Genomic DNA, 16,740 nt, shown 5'->3' with positions numbered 1-16,740 from the left:
GCTTTTTGGCCGAACATCTGTTTTCAGCTCTGTTGGGTGTATAGCTAGGAGTGGGATTCCCGGGTCATGTGATATGTTTAACTTTTTGAGGAACCACCAAACTTTTCTACAGTGGCTGCACCATTTCACATCCCCCCAGCAATGTACGAGGATTCTGATTTCACCACATGCTCATCGACACTTTTTCTTTTAATTTTAGCCCTCCTGGTGGATGTGAAGCGCTTTTGATTCGCATTTCGTTCATGAAGAATGATGTTGAACATCTTTTTTTTTTTTTTTTTTTTTTGCGGTACGCGGGCCTCTCACTGTTGTGGCCTCTCCCGTTGCGGAGCACAGGCTCCGGACGCGCAGGCTCAGCGGCCATGGCTCACGGGCCCAGCCGCTCCGCGGTATGTGGGATCTTCCCGGACCGGGGCACGAACCCGCGTCCCCTGCATCAGCAGGCAGACTCTCAACCACTGCGCCACCAGGGAAGCCCCTAAACATCTTTTAATGTTCTTATTAGCCATCTGTGTACCTTCTTTGGGGAGATGTCTACTTAAATCCTCTGCCCATTTCTTAATTGGGTTGTGTGTCTGTTTGTTGTTGAGCTGTATGAGTCCTTCATATATTTTGGATACCAGACCCGTATCAGATATATGATTTGCAAATATTTTCTCCCATTCTGTGGGTTGTCTTTTCACTCTCTAAAGAGATGCTATGAATAGTGTCCTTTAACGCATGGAAGTTTTAAATTTTGCTAAAGTCTTATTTATTTTTTTCTTTTATTGCTTGTGCTTTTGGTGTCATATCTAAGAAACCAAAGTCATAGAGATTTACATCCATGATTTCAACTAAGAATTTTAGTTTTAGCTCTTACATTTAGGTTTTTAATCCATTTGGAGTTAATTTTATATTGGTGTGAGGTAAGGGTCAAACTTCACTCCTTTAAAAATGGGTCTCCAGTATCCCAGAACCACCGTCAAAGAGACTGTCCTTTCCTCATTGGATAGATGTGGCACCCAACTATTGAGACTTGTTTTGGCCCAACCCATGGTCTGTCCTGGGGAACGTTCCACGTGCACTTGAGAAGGATGTGTCCTCTGTGGTTGGTGACACATGTCTAATGACAGATGTCTGCAGATCTAGCTGCGTCGTGGTTTGTTCAAGTCCTCTGTCTCCTTAGGATCTTTTGTCTGGTTTTTCTACCCTTTTTTTTTTCTTATGTATTTATCTTTGGCTGCATTGGGTCTTCATTGCTGCCTGCGGGCTTTCTCTAGTTGCAGCGAACAGGAGCTACTCTTCATTGCAGTGGCTTCTCTTTGTTGTGGGGCACGGGCTCTAAGCGCATGGGCTTCAGTAGTTGTGGCACTCAGGCTCAGTAGCTGTGGCTTGTGGGCTCTAGAGCGCAGGCTCAGTAGTTGTGGTGCACGGGCTTAGTTGCTCCGTGGCATGTGGGATCTTCCCAGACCAGGGCTCAAACCCGTGTCCCCTGCCTTGGCAGGTGAATTCTTAACCACTGTGCCACCAGGGAAATACCTTTCTACCCATTTTGAAAGTGAGGTATTGAATTCTCCAGGTATTACTGTAGAAACGTCTATTTCATCCTTTAATTCTGTCAGTTTTTGCTTCATATAGTTTTAGGACTCTGTTGTTAGTATATAAATGTTTATGATTGTTAATCATCTTTATAAATTGCCTCTTATCAATACATAACAGCCTTCTTCGTCTTAACTTGTCTATTTTGTCTGATACAAGTGTGGCCAACCCAGCTCTAGGTCACTGTTTACATGGAATATCTTTTTCCATTCTTTCACTTTCAGTGTATTGTCGTCTTTGGATCTAGTACAGTTGGATAGATTTTTATCCATTCCTCCAATCTCTACCTTTTAATTGGGGAGTTTAATCCATTTACATTTAAAGTAATTACTTATAAGGAAGGACTTGCTTCTGCTGATTTTTTGTTTCTCAATTCCTCCATTATTGCCTTCTGTAGAGTTTCATTTTTTCCTAGTTATTATTGAGTCCCTTCTCTTTTCCTTTTCTGGTATTTTTTAGTTGTTTTCTTAAGGGCTACCCTGGGATTATGATTAATTCCATCTTAAATTTGTAACAATCTAGTTTGAATTAACACCAACTCAGCTTCAATAGTGAACAGAGACTCTGCTCTTGCGCGGTCCACCCCCTTTATGTTGTAACTTAATTACAAATTACACCCTCTACGTTGTGTGCCCAGAAATACAGATTTATGATTATTGCTTTATGCCTTTGTCTTTTAACTCATATAAGGGAAAAAATGAGTTACAAATCAAAAATATAATACTACTCGCTTTCACATTTACCTGTGTAGTTAACTTTACCAGTGTCTGTGTGGCTTGAGTTACTGCCCAGGGTCCTTTCACTTCCGTCTGAAGAGCCCTCTCCAGCATTTCTTGTAGGGCAGGTCTATTAGCTAAAAACTCCCTCAGCTTTTGTTTTTATGGGAATGCTGTGATTCTCTTTTGAAGCATAATTTTGCCAGACCAGAATTCTGGGTCGACAGTTTTTCCTTTGCAGACTTTAAACACGTCATCCCACTGGCCCCCATGGTTTCTGATGAGAAATCGGCAGTTACCCTCACTGAGGACCCTTGGGCACCAAGAGTCCTTTCTCTCCTGCTGCTTCCAAGCCTCCCCCTGTCTGTGGGCTTCAACAGTTTGATCATAATGAGTCCTGGTGTGAATCTCTTTGACTTTATACTACTTGGATGTACAGATTTATGTCTTTCATCAAATCTGGGAAGTTTTCAGCCTTATTTTTTCAGGTATTCTTTTTGCCCAACCCCTCTTCTCTTTCTGGGGCTCCCATTATGCAAATATTGGTACATTAGATGGTATCCCACAGGTCTCATGGGCTCTGCTCATTTTTCTTCACTTGTTCTCTTTCTGCTCCTCAGACTGAGTAACTTCAACTCACCTGTCTTCAAGTCTGCTGATTCTTCCTTCTGCCTGCTCAGATCTGCTGCTGAACCCTCTAGTGCATTTTTTCATTTCAGTTATTGTATTCTTCAGCTCCAGAATTTCTATCTGTTTCCTTTGTATTATTTCTATCTCTATGGACAGTCTCTATTTGGTGAGACATCATTCTTCTGATTCTCCTCATTTCCATGGATTCCTTTAGTCTTTTGTGCGTATTTAAACAGCTAATTGAAAGTCTTTGTCTAGTAAATCAAACATCAGGGCTTCTTCAGGGACAGTTTCTATTACTTGTTTTTTTTTTTTTCCTGTGACTGGATCACACTTTCTTGTTTCTTTGCATGCCTCACAATTTTTTGTTGAAAACTAGACATTCTGGGTACTGTAATGTGGTACCTCTGGAAGTCAGATTCCTCCCCATCCCTGGAGTTTGTTGCTGCTGCTTGTTGTTGATTGTAGTAGTTTGTTAAGTGACTTTTCTAAGCTATTCCATAAACGCTGTATTCTTTGTTGTGTGTGGTCACTGAAGTCTGTTCCCTTAGCTCAGTTGTCAGATGGTGACTTGACAGACGTTCCCTCAAACCCAAAGAACCAAAGAGGAAACAAATGCTCTCAGCCTCTGCAGACCGGCCCTGTGTTGGGGCACTCCTCCAACATCTGAGAAGGTCACTTACAGCTCTGCCTTAGCCATCACTTCCTGCTTGCACGGAGTCTAAAGATCAGCCTGAAGTGAGCAATTAGTGTCTTCTCCCGTCACTTCTGAGCCTGCATCCAGCACTGGGCATGTGTGTGCCTCCTAGATCCCCCAGTGTGTGTGGGTCCTTCCCAAGCCCTAATTCTTCCACGTCTCCTTCCCAAACCTCTGAGCTTCTCAGAGAGGAGGGGCAGAGGGTAGGTGCTGCGTGTTCAGGCCACGCTCCTTCCCTGTGCTACTCAAACCTCTGAACCACACGTAGTGCTGTGACTTTATGTCGATAGTGGGTGGGACTGGGGGGCATTTCTGTTCTTCTTCACACTCTTTTGCATTTAAAAGAAGTAGCCATTTGAAGTTCTTATGGTGAAAGACACAGGCATACATACATACACAAAAGTAGGCTGCACCAGGGCAAGACCACATCTTTAAGAAAGAAATGCACTTGAGGGGCCAGGGCAGTGTCCAGCCAGCAGGAAAGGCCAGTCAACTCCAAAGGTCCACTGGGTCCCCTGGGCTCTGGGAGGGGCTGCAGGAACGCTGGGCCCATCGGGCAGCCTGTGCTCGGGCCCACACTCTCAGGATGGCTCATGGAGCACTACTGAAGGCCGAGTGGCCACTGTGACCCCCAGTGATGGGGTGGGCATTGTGAGTTGGGGCAGCACAGACATTGCTCTGGCACCTACCTGCGTGGGGAATCTCTGAACCCTGATTCCACTGCAGGATGGGTGTCAGTGCTGTGAAGGGACACCTCGGGGGCACCTGTGACAGCCTGGCCCAGGACCCAGGGCCCACAGAACGCTGGCCAGCACCCGCCTTGCTGCTGCCTGTGCTGTAGCTGCCAGACAGCTGAGGGCATCTAGGCCGGTTCTCAGCACAGACTCGAATTCCCCAACAGGGAGACGGACGCGAAGCAGGGCTCCACTCCAACACCGTGGGCCCAGGCCAGGGGTTCTGCCGGTCTACATGGAGGTCCACGTGGCACTGCGTGTGGGGGGCCACCCGGACTCACCTGGATCAGGCCTGCCGCAGGGTTCCGCCTCTTCTCAAAGTGCTTCTGACGATGCTGTTCTTGAACTTTCAGGGCAAAGCCAGACCCCAAGATGCCCTGCAAATCACTGGGGTCAGACGGTGCCCCAGGGACCACAGCCCCACACAGTTCCTCAGGGTCAGACCATGTCCGGGGGACCGCAGCCCCCCCACCCGTGCCTGCACACTTCTAGCTCCACCTTCCCGCCTCCTCAGCCCCCAGTGCCAGGAGACAGGCTGGGGGGAAAGACTTGGATTTGGGGTAAAGGGAACTTCAGGCTTACAGGAGCCTGGCGGGGCCCACTCTGAACACATCTCAGCCCAGAGATTAATCCTCCTCCCCAATTTGTCCACACTGGAGTGAGTGGAGAGGTGTGGTCCGGGGTCCCAGAGAAGGGCCACCAGGAGAGCAGCAGCGCCAGCCCCGCCCCTCACAGCTGCGGGTAGAGGGTTAACAGGGCCCTTGCCTCTTCTGAAGGAGACCTGATGGAGCTGTGTCACCATACAGCACCGCTCCTGGTCACAAGGACCCAACTAGCCAATCCCACAAGGCTGGGAGGCGCTGACGGTGACCCACAGACACGGGTCAGAAGGTACAGCCTGGGGCGGCACGTTGTGGAGGCTGCCACATCCACTCCTGGGGGCTGTGGGCCTGCTGGGAGCCCTGCCCCTGCCCCACATGGCCCCGAGGGCAGCTGTGGTCACCAGGGGAGCCCAGACCCCGTCCCCAGCAAAGGCAGGAAGGGGCAGGACTCACAGCAGGAAGAGCGAAGAAGGAGACGCCGATGAGGGTGAAGGTTGCCGCCAGGAGCCTCCCGTTCCAGGTCTGGGGGTACTTGTCCCCGTAGCCAATGGTTGTCAGGGTGATCTGCGGACAGCAGGCCCCGTCGCTCAGCCAGGCCGGACAGTGGCCGCCTGGAGGCCCGCGACCCGAGCCAGACCCTCCTCCTGAGGCCTCAGGGCAGCTGGACAGAACCCCCGCCGTGCCGCCTTCCCAGGGCCCGAGAGGCCAGGGTCACTGCTGGCTGCCCTTCCCACCTCAACGATCACATCCACTCTCCGAACCTCTGCTCCTTCCCTGTGGGCTGGGAGTGGGGGTCAGGCTCTGCTCTCACTTCACACCCAGCCAGGGGCCAAGAGGCTAGGAGAGAGCCAGGGGCCTGAGAGGTGACAGTGCCGAGGGACCTTCCAGGGACGCGGAGAGGGTCGTGTGGGCCCTTCGGAGGGTGGCTTGTAAGCTGAGGCCAGGAGAGCGGGAGGGGCCGGGGGTGGGGCTGGAGGAGGCGACAGGAGGGGCGAGACTGGAGAAGGAAAAGGCCCCTCCCCAGGGCGTGGCAGGCAGGGCCACGGGTTTAGAATTGCTCTGCAGTGGGGAGCTGGCAAGGAGGAAGTGGGGCCCGGATGGGCCTTCCCAGGAGCCCAAATGAAAGGGGCCGTTTTCAGGTAGCTCCCACAAAACCTGCCAAAGTGGAGGCCCAGGCCTGGTGTGCAGGACCACCAAGGCCACACACACAGGCAGGTTCGGAGGCTCAGGACAGACCACGTGGCCGGCTGCGCTGGGAGGTGGGCCCAGGCGGGCCCTGAGGGGCGAGGTCTTAGCCAAACAGCGGGAGGGGCCGAGGTGCGAGCAGGAGAGGGAACTGGGGGCACCGGCGGCCCTGGCCAGGCGGCGGACAGGAGCAGAGTTTGCTCCTCGGGGGACTCGGACAGCAGGGTCAACTGGCCCCCGCGCCAGAGGCACGGACATCTCTCACCGTCCACCCACCGTCCACCCTGGGAATCCATCCCCCGGACTCTGGGGCCATGCAGAGAGTCCACGCAAAGCCCACTGTGCAGTCTGAGGAAAGTCTGCGAAACGGGGCTGAATAATCTTGGCTTCGCCAGCAGGGACTTCTGTGCTGGTCACCTGCGAAATCACAGCCAAGGCATTCGGGCCTGCATAGGAGGTTCTGGGAAGGAGCCAGCGAGCTGGGCGCAGGTAACGGGGAGCCGGGTGGAGCGAGAAGGACACTCGCTTCTCACCAGGAGCCTCCCGGTGACTGGGCTCCTCTACTCGTGACTGGGCTCCTCTACTCGACTGCTCTCAACAGAGACTAAACGCATTTTAAAGACGTAAAATACTTAAAATCGCGCCCTCCCCCCGCAAAACTCGGCAGCGCGACAGGAAAGGCTGTGAAAGGACACAAGCCGAGGGCGAGGGCAGCGAACCGCCAAGGTGGGGGCCGATGCGGGCCTGACTCAGGGCCAGGAGGTGGGGAGAAACCCAAGGCATCTCGGGGCTCAAGGAGAGGCCCCCAGACCTGGCACTGATGTGGGCACAGGGCGCGCAGGGCAGGATGGCGAGTCTGTGCCAGGGCGCCCGCACCCGCCCCAGGACCGCACACCCATGTCCTCTCCACACAGGCGAACACTGGAGCAGCAAGAGGGGAGACGCTTCCCCTCCTGCCCACCCACCAGCAGCCGGGCCCGTACCCCCCATGCCTGGCCCTACTCTTGGGGACCCCAGAGCTGGTCAGAAAGCCTCCCACGGGGCAAAGACTTCCTAAAAATTCCGTTATCCCCGGACAGAGAGAAGAACAAAGTGTATCCATAAAACAAAGAGTCTTGGAAACGAGACTAAAATCACAGAGTCAGGTGGAAGACACCTCCCAGGATGTAGGCAAAGGGATGAGGAATCTGGACAGGACACATTCCACGGCCCAGCGGTCTCACCAGCGGCCTCGGAGCCCCGGGAAGAAGGGAAGGAGGAAGCGGTAGACTTTTGAAGCCGCAAAGGGCACCAGCCTCCTGGAAGGAAGCCCCCCCTCCACAGGGCCCACGCTCCAGAAGAGCGGCAGGGAGGGAGGGGCCCGGCCGCCAGCAGGAGCGTGGAATTGGGGCACCTTCAGACACGCACGTCTCACAAAAACTTCTTCCCTCAGAAGACCATGACCTCCAAACCGAGGGCAGACTGGGGGTGCTGGGGACTCGGCACTCGGGGCCCAGCCCCCAGGGGCCAGCGTTCACGGCCGGCGCTCGGGGGGCTGGCTTCAGCGCGCTGCAGTGGGGGGACTCCCCCGACGCCAGTGAGGCCCCTCCGAGGACCCCAGGCCCACGGAGCAGAAGAGGGGGGACTCCGGCAGGACGATTTCCGAGAACGACAGGGAGAGGGAGGGAGCTAACCGCACCCTAGCGCAGAACAAAGCGAGCCCCTGAAGTCAAGTTCACAGGGGAGGGAACTCCCCGGAGGGTCAGCGGTTACAGCTCAGCGCGCTCACTGCCGAGGGCCTGGGTTCAATCCCTGGTCGGGGGCTAAGATCCCGAGAGCCGCAAGGCGCGGCCTAAAGTAAAGTAAAACTAAAGCTCACAGAGGGAACCCCTTGGAGGCGGGGAATGTACAGATGGGTTCCCCGTCTCCTGGGGGGCGGGGCGACGGGGGGGGATGGGAGCGGGGCACGGGAGGGGCGACAGAAGGGGGGATGGGAGCGGGGCACGTTTTCACTGTAACACTCAGGCACTATTTGGCGTGTTTAAGGTTTTGATTCAATTCTTACAGATGGGGAGGCCCCCCCGCAGGGCCTGCGCAGGGCAGGTCGAGAGAGCGGCCAGGCCCGGGCTGTCCGCTCAGAGGCCGGACGCACAGCGGCTGTGGGCTCCGACGCGCGGCTCCCGGTGCCCGGGCCTCAACTCCCCTCTCCTGCCGAGCCCGGCCAGGCTCCCGCTTTCCCACGTGGTCGCTAGAGGGACACAGACTCCGGGCCTCATGGCAATTAACACAAGAACTACAAGTAAATTGCTCTCCGGCTTAAAGGCCGGGAGAAAGCAGGCACCCCTCTTGCCAGCGACTGGATTTGCAGCATCTGCCCCAGGTCACGTGGTCCTCGTTTTCAGAACTGGGTCTGGGGTCCCAGGAGACAATGGGCTCAAACCTCCCACGGGACCCTCAACCGACCCCCGGCCCAGTGCCCCCGGGCTGAGTGTCTAGTACCCCCAGGAAGAGCTCACAAAGGAGGGCACTCTGGCCCCCCTGCCTGGGGACGTCGTGGAAACGGGGAGGAGCCAGGCAGAGGTCCGTTCAGCCCGCGGGGCCCAGCCTGGTCTCCAGAGGGCACACTCCGAGAACGCGGGGCATCGCCTCTCAGCGCGGGAGGGCCCTGCAGAGGGCGGCCCGGGAAGGCTTTTCTCAGAAGAGACCACGTGCACCCGGTGACAGGAGAGAGGCCCTCGAGGGGCTCAGGAGGTGGGTGGCCGTGAGCATGGGCTGAAAAGGCACCAGCTCCGGACCCACCCTGGGCGGGGGCAGCCTGGGAAGTTGAGCTGGGAGAGCCAGGGCGTCCATTTCCCCTTTTTCACACTCTCCTGCCCATCAACAGGACCGCAGGACCCCCCTCCCCCCATCACAGAGGTCACACAGGTGGTCAGTGAGGAAGGAGGGAAGGTGACTGGCCATGGCTAGGCACAGGCTCCCTGAGGCCAGGCCCCTCTCCACCCCACACAGACCGGCGCATCCCCTACCACCACCCCGCCTGGGTCGCCACATCCACGTGGCATCACCGTCAGTAGTGGCCTGCAAGAGGCCCCAGAGAGACGTCTCTGGCCCGGTCAGCCAGGGAGAGCTGTGCATCTCCTGTCCAGGCCCAGGGGTCAGGGGCACACCCCGGAGTGGGGAGCAGGGGAGGGCAGACAACGCGCAGCAGGGACCCCGAGGAAGGCCACACCCGGTAAGCGTGTCCTCAGTGAAGGGCAATGGCCCCAGCGGCTGGGCACTCACCAGGCCCCACCAGAGCGCGTCCGCGTAGGTATCAAAGTGATCGTTCTCCCCCTTCTCCGCCAAGTACACCAGAAACGAGGCCAGGATGAGGCAGAGGAAGCCGATGTACCAGGCAGTGACCAGCTCCTGAAAGAGGCACATCACAGCCGCTGGGCCAGCGTCCAGCCCGACTCTCCCCCGGGAGCACGAGGCCCCGCCTGCCAGGAGGTTTGCTGGGCGCCACATCCCCCGGGCTTCAGCGGGTGGGCACCCCTCCCGAGAGCCGGCCACAGAGCCCCAGCAGCCCCGATCCCGGGGCAGGCAGGAGGGGGAGCGTGTTTTCCAGTTCCAGCCCCGGGTGGTCCCACACCTACGCACCTCACCCCTGGAGGACGGTGGGTATGGACGGCTCAGCGCCGCATCCACCCAGGAAGGGAGTGTCCCCAGGCGGCCGTCAGCCCGTCAGGCTGGAGAAGCTTGGGCTGCTGGGACCCTACCCCAACTTGCCTGAGCCTGGGGGAGACACCCCGACTGAGTGCCCTCCCTGGGGGTCCAGCACCTCAGCACCCTGGGGACCACCACCCTCTCTGTCCTGCCAGCCAAGCCCCAGCCTCCGGGCTCAGACAGGAAGGGTGGTGGGGAAGGGACTCTGGGGCCAACAAGCCCACCCACAAGAGGACGGCCTCCTGCTCAGACAGGAAGGGTGGTGGGGAAGGGACTCTGGGGCCAATAAGCCCACCCACAAGAGGACAGCCTCCTGGCGGAGCCTGCCAGGGCGGGGTCTGGGCGGGCAGGGCCCCTGGCAACACAGGGACGGGATCTGGACGGGCCATGGGGCTGCAGCCCCCTCGCGGCTCCCACGGCCAGCGGCCACCATGAGCCTCACCCTAAACGGGCAGGAGCCCGGGTGCTGGGGGGCAGCGGGTGCTGGGGGGCAGCGGGTGCTGGGGGGCAGTGGGTGCTGGGGGGCAGTGGGTGCTGGGGGGCAGTGGGTGCTGATCCGGCACGGCCACCCAACCAAGGAGCGAGCCGGCTCCGGGCCCAGAGGGACCGGACAGCAGACACGCTGGAGAGAGGAGGAAGACGGCCAAGTCATGGGGAGACGCGCAGAGGAAACGAGGGGCTGGGTCCCGCCTGCTCACCTTGCTGTGCGCGTAGACCACGGAGCCCAGCAGCTTCCAGGTGCCGCCGCGCCGGTCCATCCGGATCATGCGCAGGATCTGCAGGAAGCGCAGGCTGCGCAGCGCCGACGTGGCGAAGACGTTGCCCTGGGAGCCGGCGGCCAGCACGGCGATGGACGCGATGAGCACCATGACGTCTGCGGGGACAGCGAAGGAGCTCGGGCCGGCCCCCTGCCGCGCAAGGGCAGCCCCCACCAGGGCCCCGGGAGGACGGACAGACGGAAGCACACAAAGTGCTGGCATGGGCCTGGCTCCACTGTCCGCCCAGCCCAGCCCTGCCCTGGGCACGGCCGCCCGACACCTCATAACCACGGGCTCTGACGCCAAGAGGGCAGGTGACGAGAAACTTCCAGAAGGAGCCGATCCTGCAGCCCTGCCTGCCCCCCCCTGCAGCGGGCCTCACCGATCACACAGAAGGGCTTCCGCGCAAACTTGAGCCGCCCCCTCCAGCCGCGGTACCGGCAGCAGCAGCCCGCGGCCCAGATCCGCACGAAGTACTCCACGCCGAACACCACGATGGTCACGATTTCCTGCAGGGGAAGCCACGGCTGAGCCACTGCCGGCTCCGCTGGGGGGGGGAGGGGAGAGTGCTGTGCGGCTGGTGTGGGAGTGGGGACCCCGTCCTGTGCAGCTGGTGTGCGAGTGGGGACCCCGTCCTGTTTAGCTGGTGTGCGAGTGGGGACCCCATCCTGTGCAGCTGGTGTGCGAGTGGCAACCCCGTCCTGTGTAGCTAGTGTGGGAGTGGGGACCCCGTCCTGTGCAGCTGGTGTGCGAGTGGGGACCCCGTCCTGTGCAGCTGGTGTGCAAGTGGGGACCCCGTCCTGTGCAGCTGGTGTGAGAGTGGGGACCCCGTCCTGTGCAGCTGGTGTGCGAGTGGGGACCCCGTCCTGTGCAGCTGGTGTGGGAGTGGGGACCCCATCCTGTGCAGCTGGTGTGCGAGTGGGGACCCCGTCCTGTGCAGCTGGTGTGCGAGTGGGGACCCCGTCCTGTGCAGCGTAGCTGGTGTGGGAGTGCGGACCCCCGTCCTGTGTAGCTGGTGTGGGAGTGGGGACCCCGTCCTGTGTAGCTGGTGTGGGAGTGGGGACCCCGTCCTGTGCAGCTGGTGTGGGAGTGGGGACCCCGTCCTGTGCAGCTGGTGTGCGAGTGGGGACCCCGTCCTGTGCAGCTGGTGTGCGAGTGGGGACCCCGTCCTGTGCAGCTGGTGTGCGAGTGGGGACCCCATCCTGTGTAGCTGGTGTGCGAGTGGGGACCCAGAGGGCAGAGCCGATGGAGGGTCTCAGGTAACTGCCAAGGGGGCGGGGCTCCCATGCCCGGGGGCGGGCCCAGGACACAGCGCAGGGTGGGCAGGGGCGGAGGGCTCCCCGGAGGTGCGTCAGCTTCCCTGGGGCCCCATATGCCTCCATCACCAACGGCAACACAGAAATTACCTGTGGTTGCCATGGCGCCTGCTGTGAGCTTCCCAACCCCCAGCCCACGCCCACATCTGCCAGGGAACACCCCACACTATGGGGTGGAGGGGGCCCCCGGGGCCCTCAGGCTCTAGTGAGAACAGAAGACAGGAAAGGGGGTGGGGACGGGGGGGCGCTATCAGGCACTGTGACGACACAGGGAGGGGCCAGCCTAGGCTGGAGGGTAACAGGGTGCCGGGGGTGTTCGGGGGAGGGACGGGTGGGGGCTGAGGATGCGGCAGCATCACCAACGTGGGGGGGAAGCTGGGAGGGACCCAAGGGCTACCAGGAAGAGCAGGGGCCATGGGTGCCAGGAGGACGGGGGTCCCTGCCGGTGGGCGTCTGGGAGATCAGACCAACGGGACCGGGGACAGGCTGCCGCCCACGGTCTCCGCCGCCATCAGGCCCGTCTGCGCCGACCCACGGGACCCACCAGGATGTAGAGTGCGCCCTCCGAGCTCTTCTCGTACTCCTTGATGGTGGAGAACACAGACAGCACGAGGCAGGAGAAGACCAGCAGGAACCTGGGGGCCGGAGCAGAAGGCGGTCAGCCAGGCCGGGCAGCCAGCCGGCGCGGAAGGCACAGGGCAGGGCAGGGGCACGCGGCAGCCCAGGGCTCCACGGTGATGCCTGGGCCCAGCTGCTCTGCAGGACGCCCACCACACTCCCCCCGCCGCCCCCACCAACGTCCCTCGCCAACGTCCAACGTCCCTCTCAGAGGAACCACAAACGGGGGACACTGCCTTCTGGGCCGCTGGGCAAACAAGAAATGAGTGAACCGCACAGCCCGTGCCCACGCAGGGCACCCCATACGCAGTCACCCCTCTCCTCATCCACAGCTGTTTCCTCACGAGGCCCCGAAGTAGACACTTCCTGTCTCCCGGCTCACACCAGCCTCACACACACCGTCCCAGCGCCCTTGGCCGCCGGACCTGTGTCTGCAGGCGGTGCTGGCGGGGGCACTAACGGAGCCGGGAGCCGATGGGCAGCAGGTGTCCAGCCAGAGCGGACAGGGCGGGGCTGGGGTCCCAGGGAGCAGAGCCCCTGAGGGCTGAGGTCAGCGTCCAGGCCTCCTGAGGCACAGAGCACCTGGTACGGGAAGCTGGGCAGGGACCCCACACCACGCCCCTCCCACTTCATCACCACTGGGACACCCCCATCACCCCAGAGTGTCGAGACCACCATCCACCGTGGTAGTGGTGGAGGAGGGGAGATGAGACCCTTCAGAGCCAAAGCCGCGTGGTCCAACCTCAGCCGGGCCACAGCGACAGTGACTCGGGCCCTACCCCCCCCAGCCCAGCCTGCGTCAAGGAGCGGCGGCCCCGCCCATGTGCCCCAGAGGCCTGACAACCAGGCCCAGAGAGGCGCAGACCCGCCTCCACATGCAGCCCCTCCCCAGAGCGTGGCCCCGAGGATGTCTCCGGATGCGCCCCCAGCTCCAGGGCAGAGGCGCTACGGGCAGATAACAGAGGCCGCTGGCACAGACAAAACGCACGCAGGGAAACGGTCACGTTTCAAAACCTCAATTAATTTCCTTTGCTCATTAGCCAATTTATTCAATTAGCTGAGCCCTGGGGGAAAAAATGTCCAGATGTCTCATGTGCCTTATACTCGTAATTCTCTGCCTGCGGTGGGAAGGAGCCCACGTGCCCAGAGAGGATCTGTCAGGGTCAGAGGAGATCCCAGGGTGGTGAGTCAGGACCCCGGGGCCTGGGCGGTGGGAGAGACTGGCAGGATCCCCAGCTCAGCTCAGCACTGGGCGCGGGAGTTGGGGGGACGCATAGCATGGTGTGGTGGGCTTCCCTGTGGAGGTGTTCACAACGCTGCAGGATGAAGTGCTGGTGGGGCCAACAGGGAAGGGAAAGTGTTCCTTGGCAGAGGGAAGGGCAAGTGGACTGGCGCCAGGAGGGGGTCGGGGGGGGAGGGGGAGACAGTGTGTCCAGGACCCGGCAGCGGGCAAGTCTGACCAGACTGGAGATCGGGGCCCCGGGATGCCTGACGCCATCGTCACCTGTCAGGGAGACTGAGTCCAGGGCTGCGCCCATGCAGGGCAGCTCCTCGTGCTTTATAAAAACATTCCTCTAAAGAAAAACAGGAAAGACCCAGGTCCCAAGGTGACCAGGCCCTCTCAGCCCCGCCTCCCCAGGGCGCTCTGACCAGCATCTCGGAAACTTCCAGAATGGCCAGGGTACGCTGCACAAAGCGCAGCCCTTCCCAGCAGGCAGCTGCCAGGCTGTCGGGAGCCCCACCAGCAGCTCAGGAGCCAAAGCTGCGGCCCAAGCGCCAGTGACATTCCAAGTTTTGTTTTTGATGTGTTGGGACAGATGGTCGCAGGCGACACCGCCTGGGGCGCGCAGGGGGTGCAGCAGGATGGACGCTCCAGAGAGAGGCCAGCACACCCACACGACAAGGAGGAAGGAGAGGCAGCAGCAGACTCCCACGCGCAGCGGGCACCCCAGCCACGCCTCCAGGTGCAGGCAGGGCCCCCGCAGATCAAGAAAGGGACAACTCCAAAGGGCAGTGGTGCCCCCCCCCCCGGCCACTCACAGGTAGCCACGATGGGGAAAAGGCACTTACTTCCAGGTCCCCTCCTGTCTGCGGGTAACCCTGTGACCGGCGACCACCCCTGCCCAGCACACAGCCGCATCCTGGGCCCGGAGACGTCCGAAGCCCACGCCCATCCAGCGAGGCTGAAAGGGGCTCCGCCTCTGGCCTCGTGGTCCCAGGCACGGCATCCTCCATTACAGGGGACACTTCCCTGAGGCCCAGCCCCCGGGGAGCCAGGGGGTGGGGGGGCCAGCCCTCCCGCAGGACGACGCAGGTGATCACCCCCAGCCCTGAGGCCCATCGCAGGGCCGCCCGCTGCCGTTATGCTGGGGCCCTGGGCACCGGAGCATCCTGGAGACCCTGGGGAGTCTGAGCCAGGCGGGGGCCTTCCTTCCCAAAGACCTCTCTTGCCTCGGTGACCCGGGTTCTGGCTCCTGGCAGGCTCATGGGAGCTGCCAGCTGTGGCTCTAAGGGACTCCCCTTCTCCCCTCTCCTCCTCTGGAGAGGCATTGGGGAGGTGCAGGGTGGACGCCGCCGCCACTGGGAGGCCCCGGGAGGCAAGCTGTGTGCTTAGCACCGACCCCCAGGCCCCAGAGGACGTGGTGGCTAGTAGCTGGGTCCGCTTCCTCCCCAGATGGGATCGGTGAGCAGTTCTACCCGCCCACAGGCTGGGAGACCCGTCCCCCTGCTGCAAGGTTCAGCTCAACGGCCAGCACCATCCTGTACATCTCCCCAGCACCGGGACCGAGGCCCCAGGGCCCTGGGGGAGGGGAGTTCTCATGCCCTCCAGCCTGGGAACTGTCCAGGCTGCAGGAAAAGAAAGGAGGGGAGGCAGGAGGTGGCTGCAAAGGCAGAACATGGCGGCTGATTATGATAATGAATTCATCGTCAGGATGCTTCCCTGGCAGCGGTTGCCAAGGAGACGAGCAGCTCAAGCAGCTGGTCCCCAGCCCCAGATTCCAGGGGCTGTGATGGGGGTCAGGCGGAGCGGCAGGCCAGCCAGGGACCTCAGACCTTGCTCACCTGGGCAGGGGGGAGGTAGGCCACCTGGAGAGTGAGCATCAGAGCAGCCGCATCCCAGATGCACAACCAGGCCTGCACCACCCAGTTCACGAGTGGCCACGAGGTGGGGCGGGCCCCAGCACTGCAGGACCCACAGCAGCAGGAGAGACCTCAGCCAGACATCAGGAGGGACTTCCACAGCCTGAGCTCTGGGCAGAGATGGACCCCTCTTTTGAAACAGGTGGAGGCACGGCAGGGTCCTCAGTGTAGGGATTCTGACGCATGGAGAGACAGGCAGGGCAGGCGGGAGGGACTGAGGGTGGTGGAGGCTTGGGCATCGGCCAGGGGAGCCCCCCAGTCAAGGCCTGACAGCACCCCTCGAGGCGGTCAGCCCACCCACAGCCGTGCCGCAGGTCCTGGATGCACACGTGTGCGTTCTGCCTGCCCTGCACTCTCGGGAGGGGGCGGCCGCCACCCCCAGAGGGAGACCCCACTGCTTTCGGCTCTCCCCTCCCACCCCCTCCCCCCATCTGACTGCAGGGAATATTTCTTTTCCGGAAAACGTGACAAGGTCTCTGCCACCTCATTCCCACGTCTGGTTCCCACGGTTGGGAGGGCACCAGGGGGGGTGTCATGGTGCCCAGACTCCCCGCTCCCTTCAAGGACTAAGCTGGGCGATGACTGCGATTATTCACCTCATTCTACATATTCAGTGAAATACGCCTTTCATAAGCGAATGGCAGGAAGTCGTGTTACCAGCACCCCACTTGCTCACCCCCAGCCCCTGGCTGGCAGAGCTGGGAGAGAAGGATGGGGAGGGGTCCCTGACATCAAGCACCACCCCCCAGGCTCCAATTCAGCTATGCACCAGGCAGGCGACAGCCCAGCAGATTGGAAGAAGGTGCTCATCCGTTTTACAGATGAGAAAACGGAGGCTGTGATGCAGCTCACCGCGGCCACGCGGGGCCGAGCCTGAGCACCCTTCCACTGGCAGGGTCTCCCCAGGATAACGTCCATCCCGATAAGGCCGGGTGGCCTGGGAGCCCAGGAGGGGACGGGGGCGGAGCCGCCAGCGTGAGGTCCAAGCTCCCACACCGGGTCCCCGGGGAACCTCCCGCTGCCTCGTCCATCAGGACTGCAGTTGGCGCTGCAGCCCGGAATCTAATTTCACCCTTAATGA

At 60.3% G+C, this 16,740-nt stretch overlaps 1 protein-coding gene across 19 annotated transcripts in view; it reads right to left on the bottom strand.

Annotated features, from left to right (window-relative positions):
* Nucleotides 1-16,740, bottom strand: part of KCNQ2 (potassium voltage-gated channel subfamily Q member 2) — a 55,714-nt gene that overhangs the window by 27,989 nt on the left and 10,985 nt on the right. For all 19 annotated transcript variants that reach the window (XR_007472323.1, XR_007472324.1, XR_007472321.1 and 16 more), the window contains exons 2-7: nucleotides 12,445-12,535; nucleotides 10,967-11,093; nucleotides 10,525-10,700; nucleotides 9,404-9,529; nucleotides 5,411-5,521; nucleotides 4,637-4,732 (exon numbers count right to left, since the gene is read on the bottom strand). Coding sequence is in view for 15 of the 19 variants with exons in the window: in XM_004282349.3 (XP_004282397.1) it covers nucleotides 4,637-4,732; nucleotides 5,411-5,521; nucleotides 9,404-9,529; nucleotides 10,525-10,700; nucleotides 10,967-11,093; nucleotides 12,445-12,535 (727 nt within the window). In the remaining 4 variants the exon portion in view is untranslated. The remainder of the gene's footprint in view (nucleotides 1-4,636; nucleotides 4,733-5,410; nucleotides 5,522-9,403; nucleotides 9,530-10,524; nucleotides 10,701-10,966; nucleotides 11,094-12,444; nucleotides 12,536-16,740) is intronic.

The sequence above is a fragment of the Orcinus orca genome, chromosome 16 (genome assembly GCF_937001465.1).
Source record: "Orcinus orca chromosome 16, mOrcOrc1.1, whole genome shotgun sequence".
In the NCBI taxonomy this organism is placed as follows: Eukaryota; Metazoa; Chordata; class Mammalia; order Artiodactyla; family Delphinidae; genus Orcinus; species Orcinus orca.
This window is presented reverse-complemented; position numbering and strand designations above follow the sequence as displayed.